The sequence below is a fragment of the Carassius auratus genome, chromosome 27, assembly GCF_003368295.1.
Source record: "Carassius auratus strain Wakin chromosome 27, ASM336829v1, whole genome shotgun sequence".
NCBI lineage: Eukaryota > Metazoa > Chordata > Actinopteri > Cypriniformes > Cyprinidae > Carassius > Carassius auratus.
This window is the reverse complement of record NC_039269.1, coordinates 1,943,304-1,950,387: the sequence shown is the minus strand read 5'-3', so window position 1 is coordinate 1,950,387 and position 7,084 is coordinate 1,943,304. Positions and strand designations below refer to the sequence as shown.

Below are 7,084 nucleotides of genomic sequence, written 5' to 3'. Positions count from 1 at the left end.
ACTGTTCTGGAATTTAACCACTGTTTTATAGTTGTGTTCTCTTTTGGGAGGCAAAACAAAGTATTTCCACTTTCGCAATGAAACGCACTATGTCTTTACGATAGGGCGGGGCAGGCAACAATACTACAGCATAAAAAAGGTTGCGTTACCGCCACCTATCTCTCAAATGGTCCACCTGAGAGATCGGTGGCAGTTATGCACTTATAAGTCTGTGATCTGCCATAAAGCAAGAAGACACTTTGTGCTTCTGCTATGCTGAAATCACTCTCAGGAGAGTTCTAACAGTTCAGACATTGCGATTTACTGACTAATGAATCACATCTGGCTATCAATTTCTTTAATTATTACTGAACTTTAGGTTTTAAATTAAATATTTGCTGTTGATAACTGCAAAAAGGTTAAAGGCATCATAAAGAATTGTAAAGGTATTTCCATAGAACTTGGTCTTCATCACCGCTATTTTCTGTTTCAACATGAATTACATGAAAACATGAATTAAAATGTATTTTAATATATTTTTGTGTGTGCCATAATGTCCTGAGATTATAATGAAGCAGCAGTTTAATTTAAACAAATTTTATTTTTAATTTGTTCTGATTGCAAACAGTTTTACTATATGCATAAATATACAACATTTTTAAAATCCTGAACATTCACAGGTGCATCTTAACACTCCAGTCATTTTAGTGACCTAAACAATCTGCTATATTTTGCATGCAGAAGATTATCTAATGAGAGCTGACTTCTTGGGATTACATGATCAGCCAATGATATTAACATTACCTCAGTTACCCCGCATTTACACACATACTTTTGATTATGGAATAAATATAGCACTGTAAAAGCTGTAGTATCATTCTTTCTTGCACAATAATGAATTTGGACACTACTCATAAACAATCAAAATATCACCCAGACCTATACTCCTTTTATGAATGCAAGAATCTTAAAAATGCATTACTTTAATGTGACGAGTGTCTATGGTTTGCTGTTCTTTCCTGTGAACTCAAGCATTAGAGGTAGGAGTTTTTCCATATTTCTGATAAGTACCATCAACACATCCATAAAACTGCTAGAACCTTTTTCTTCCTTCTCTTGTTTTAGATTGTTTATCTCTTCCTCAAGGAAATCAGCTTTCTCTTTAAAGCCTTTCATTAGCAGTTCTTCCATCTCCTTCAGTTTGCTCTCCATAGCTCTGTCCAGCTCCTGCTGCTGCTGCTCCATCTCAGATTTAAACTTCTCTTGCATCTGCTGTATCCTGGCTGCATGCTGTTTTCTCTCTTCCTGCAACATTCGCTCTCTCACTATTATTTTCTCCTCTTCTTCTTTACCCCTCTGTTCCAGCAGAGCACTCGCCTCTTTCTCCTCTGACCATTTAATTGAGGCATAGAGAGAAAAAACAAAGTAATGAGATTCTGTGATTATTTGCAGCACCATGCTATGACATTCAGTAGTGCAACACATTTGCTTGTTTGGTATTGCTTATATAAAAATGTTTCTCATATAACTCCATATTTAAAAGACAATCAGTTGAGAACCTTGGTGAGCAAGTTAGTTACAGTTAATATATTATTGTCATGGTCTGCCAAGTACAGAGTGGATCTATTTGCCCCAATTTCTTTATAGGAACAAAAGGAATATGGCCAACAACACCACAAATGCAAACTGAAAACTGGTATGTGTATAGACAAAGACTGGCAAAACTGAACTGAAAACGTTCAGGGAAGGAAGTTAAGGAACTAATCAAGGGACACACTGATCTTAGTTACTGTTAACCAAGGTGGCCGAATGTTTAAAGTTAATAGACTGACATGAAAGACACTGCATTTGTATGGTTATTGCTGACTAAAATGTGGATATCTAAGGAAAGACATATTATACATTGTATTACTTTTGTACTTTATTATTTGCAATTATTTAACTGGTCCTGTAAATTAGAATACGTTTTATTTTATATACTTATGTTTTCATATTTATGAGCACATAACCCCATGCATACCTTTCTTCTAACCATTTCTAAATATACTGTTGTTATACACATAATGCACGCAAATAAAACATATATTGAATCCAAATATTTATTATTGAAGGCAATGGGCTTCACCCCTAAACTGGTTGGTGTTGGTATTTCCATGGCATCAAATTTTGTTTGAATACAAGCTTATTCACACACACCTAAACCTATATAACAGTTGAATCAGAATTACAGCAGTTTGTCATTCCTTTAGTCAGTGAATTAGTCAAATCAGTTCATAGGCATTGCTTACTCACAAGATGCCAATTATTTTGAAAGACCAGTATATCAACCTCTAAGCAAGAACCAACATTTGTCATGAACAAAGCTGTTACCAAGTTATTCAGGACATGGGCCCTTTGTAACTTTAAACAATTTATGCAATGTATGTAATGTTAGATTTTGTTGTATATTTTTATTATATTTTATTCGTTTTCTATGTGAATACTACTGATAGACCTACAGTATATATCAACCAGGCTGAAGAACTGGCTGAATATCATTGTCAACTGATAACTGTGTACAGCTTACCGATTAACATTATTAAAAGCTCTCTGTAATGTTTTTGGGGTGAAAATACTAATGTGCCTAAGACTTTTGCAAAGTACTGTACTTTACAAACTACATTGCATGCTAATATCAGTTGGTTAGTGACTTAATATTTAAAACTTACCATCAGTTTTATTAGGTATTCTCCTTTTTCATCTTTAAAGGAGCCTTTAATGAATTCAGAGATGGCCAGATTGCTGAACTTCTGGTGCTCTGAGGTAATGTCAATCACACTTATTGGGAAACATATTCTTCACCTGTGAAACAGAAATGTGCATGCAGTTTGCCAATGAAAGGCTGCCAAAATTGTGGTACCTAAACTAAAACTGTTCACCAAGTTGAACATCTTTATTTGACTCAAGTGAAAAACACATACTTTTGACTAACCTGCTACTGAATACTATCATGAACTAAATACGTTTCAAAATATTGATAAGTGTCTATAAAGCTGTCTATGATAAAAAAGAAACCTGAGATTTCATTAGTTATACCTCTAAAGTGTATTTGTATAAATGGAAGAAAAAAAAACTGAAAAAGGTTAAAGAAGCTTCAGTAAGTGCAATTTTATGTGTATGAGAGTCACAGTATTTAAGTGAGGTTCTATGTCTTACCTCTTCTATCCCACTCTGATATACTTTTATTGCTTTTTGAACAGCTGCCTCATTCTCTAAAATTGCAAGAGTAGCAACTGCATTGTCCAGACAGGGCACTTCACCATTGCTTATTGTGTCCACATAAATCTGCACCAGACGCCCGAGCACTGATAAAATGCACAAACACAGATAAATAAATGTACCTGTTTTACAGTCTTTTGGACTTTAATATCTACGATGGACTGTTTAATTGGTAAAACACTCACATTTGCCAGTAATCCTGTGTCCTCCTTTCAGAGTTTTCACAGGACTCTTATTAAAGACATGGTCACAGAAACGACCTGTGACCTCCAGAAAATCTGGTACAAGTTCCTGTTCTTTTAAGTTTTCTAAGTGTATTATGTTTTCAGTCGAGGCGGGAGATGGGAATACAAAACAGTTCCGGGATGGGAAATAGTTTCGGATGCATTGACGAGGCAGGTGGTAGTCACTGATTTTCTTATTCACACCTAAATGAGTTTAACAAGAAAACATATTATTACCAAAATGCACTAAGTCAACATTTAGAAAATAGTGTTTAGAAAATAATATTTTCATTCTACAGTCACAATTTGTTTACCTTCAAATGCTGCTTGATGAATATTTCACATTAGCTGAATTAACTGAACTTAAATCAATAGTCAGACCTATCTGTCACACATGATGACTAATATAATTTTAGCCAGGGTTTTTCTGCTTTTTTTATTATTTGAAATGCATAGATTATTTCCAAGTCTTTGCATTTACAATGCTGGGGAGGGGGGCAATCAATAGACCTTAATTATAGTAATTATTTCTTAAATACCTTTCTTCAGATCGAGGGCAAACTCAAGGTACTCATCTTCTGTCATTTTTTTTCCATCAGCTTCCAACTTCAATGTGAAATCCCTCAGTACCCAGATGAATGATGGGAAAAAACGCACAAAATGACAATCATCTCCTTCAGCTGCTCCATCTGGTATAGATAATGGTGACCTGATGTTGATCTGCTCACTGAGCTCAGTAACGTAGCTAGAGCACATTGAGAAATAACAGCATCTTGCATAGTCTGTATAAATGAAAGAGGGTTACATGTGACAGAAAAAAGGATACTGCAGATTCTCCAATGCAGTGTTATCAATAGTGCCGCGGCTGTTGTACACCAATGTGCTGCTGAGCAGAACAGCCAGACAGAAGATCCAGCTGTCATTCTTAGAGTCTCCCTGAAACACACAGTGTCTTCAAATCAAATCATCCACAAATTAATACATATTTAGAAGAATAATAAGTCTACAGCTTTATCCTTGACCTCACTTTGTCCACATCACCAAGTCCCTCTGTATCCAGCAGCACTAGAGTGTGTCCTTCTTTTTTAGGGTGAGGGACACACCACATCCAGATGCCTTTGGTCTTTGATTCAACAGCACTGCCAAGAGCAAAGCCTGAGACAAGCAAATTATATTTATATAACAACCCATTTTCATGCAACTGTTGTAAGAACTGACTTAATTATGACTGTATATTGTTAATGGAAAGGTAGCCGTCCAAAACAAATCACCTGACTGTTGTCCTGCCAGGCGGTTCATGAGGTAAGACTTCCCTGTGCGGTAGAGTCCCACCACAGACACCACCACCACCGGCTCCTTGATCCTGCTCAGGAACTCAAGGGCATGCTTACAGACGCTGAGTGATCCGTTCACATTCTCCACCAAACATATGGGTGAAGACATTAGTCCGGCGCTAGACATGCTGTCTCACTTTAGCTCATTCTGTATGTTCAAGGACAAAATATTTGAAGATGAACAGATTTCTTAAGGGTTTGACACAATGGTGAGTAATGATGACAGAATTTCCATTTGAGCTGTGAGACGTCCTGTGCGTTTTGTTTCAAAATCAAACAATACTTGTAAAAAGAAAACCTTTCATTCAAAAAATTTACAAAATTCTTTCATTGAAGTAAAACAATTGAAAGTGTGAGAAAACTCATACCATGAAATAAATGTTTTTCTCCAACACATACATGCACAATTATTGGCACCCTTAGAAATTCTTATGAGTATAATATCTATCATATTTACATATTTACATTTTAGCACATAAGGTTGCTGTTTCATAAAAGATGCTGAGAAAAGTGGGGATTAAAGTCCAAAACATGACTTAAAATAACCTAACAAATCGTGACTAAAGCGGTTGCATAAATTTGTTTTTAAGTTCACTCAAGCTCCCTTATTCGATCCAGGTTCAATCGGGATCATATCAGGAGTCAGGATAATTTGATGTGCACGCTTACTCTTAAGCAGCTCTTAAAGGGGTCATATGATGCGATTTAAACATTTCCTTTCTCTTTGGAGTGTTACAAACTCTTGGTGCATAAAGAAGATATGTAAAGTTGCAAAGACTAAAGTCTAAAGATACTTAAAAAAAAAAAAAACATTTTAAAAAGAGCCACAAAAACTATGGAAAACTATTAAAGAACAGAAAAAATATTCTAAATAAATACATAGCTTTCACACGCTCCTTGGATGCTCTCATTTCCCAAGTTGTGCTTCCTTCACTCTAAGGCTAATACATTTCATGATCTGGGTCATTGTTTAATACAAAACCACACATAATGTTTCTACTGTATCTCTGTCAATCACTCTGATATTTAGTTAAAAGTTAGTCTTTAATCAGATCTGTGAATTACTGTATGCTCATGCTTTATAAAGTATAGCAACAATGTAGTTTGTAAAGTACAGTACTTTGCAAAAGTCTTAGGCACATTAGTATTTTCACCCCAAAAAAGGGTTTTAAGCAAGTTATTTAAATCTTTTGTTGTAGTGTGTCAGTAGGAAATATCAGTTGACATTTCTAAACATTCATTTTGCCGTTCATTTTAATAATAATCAAGTGAGATTTTTGAATGCACAAGCAGTCTGACAACAGCTGGTGCTCCACATAGAGATCTGATCTCAATTTCATCGTATCTGTTATTACGTGAAGAAACAGATGAAACAGAGACAGACACATTTCTAAAAACATAAACATTTGAAATATATCATTCTGTGTGTAATGAATGAATATACAAATTTCACTTTTTAAATGGAATTAGTGAAATAAATCAACTTTTTGATGAAAGAAAATTATTAAGATGAGTTTAGCATTTCCTTGAACATTTCCCATTTGCCCACCGATTTCTGTAAATTATTTAGCTACTTTCATCACACATTTAATTAATTATATATTCATTTTCAACAAAAATGGGTGTATACACACATTTGTTTATTTATTTGTGTAATTATTTGTTTATTGTATTTGCAGGTTTGGTCCTACAAACTAAACAGACATTTAAAAGTATGCCTATACTTCAGTGCAAAATATAAAAAAAGCAAAAACATCTCTAGGTTACGTATGTAACCCTAGTTCCTCGAGGGAACGAGATGCTGTGTCAAAATGCTGCATCGAAACGCTTTGGGGAACGCGTTTAGCGTGAGCAACTCTGTATATCATATCTAATCTGTCTTATAGAAGAGCGTGACGTCAAGGGCGGGGTGACGTAAGCGACTAGGAAGCTATAAAGACACGAGCCACGCAGCTGGCTTCAGCTTCGAGTACCAGCAAGCGCCGGCAGGGGTGCCAGCACTTGTCTCAACTATCCAATGACTAATAGTCTGCTTAGAAGCAGGAAAACCCCTCTTGGGGGGACCGCAGCACACAAGCAATTGGTCTGTTTTTTTCCTCCACAGGGCAGCTCTGTGGACGTATGCATCCAGCGCTCGAGCTGGACACACACAATTTAGCTTCTCTTGGTCGGGCTCCCGAAAGGGAGGAGGACAGAAGGCCTGCAGCACTACAGGTTGTGGTGTGCACCTTAGAGGGCACCTTAGGAACATATCCCGCTCGAGGGTATATGAACACTTTGGTCATGCCA

At 36.1% G+C, this 7,084-nt stretch overlaps 1 protein-coding gene across 1 annotated transcript; it reads right to left on the bottom strand.

Moving 5' to 3' along the window:
* Positions 1–599: 599 nt before the first annotated feature.
* Positions 600–5,028, bottom strand: LOC113046227 (guanylate-binding protein 2-like). Its single transcript, XM_026207171.1, has 9 exons — positions 4,733–5,028; positions 4,489–4,616; positions 4,288–4,397; positions 4,001–4,206; positions 3,423–3,665; positions 3,124–3,323; positions 2,688–2,774; positions 2,546–2,568; positions 600–1,438 (listed from the first exon to the last, which is right to left on the bottom strand). The coding sequence occupies exons 1-9, from the start codon at positions 4,920–4,922 to the stop codon at positions 979–981; spliced, it is 1,647 nt and encodes a 548-aa protein (XP_026062956.1). The 5' UTR covers positions 4,923–5,028; the 3' UTR covers positions 600–978.
* Between the last annotated feature and the right edge of the window lie 2,056 nt (positions 5,029–7,084).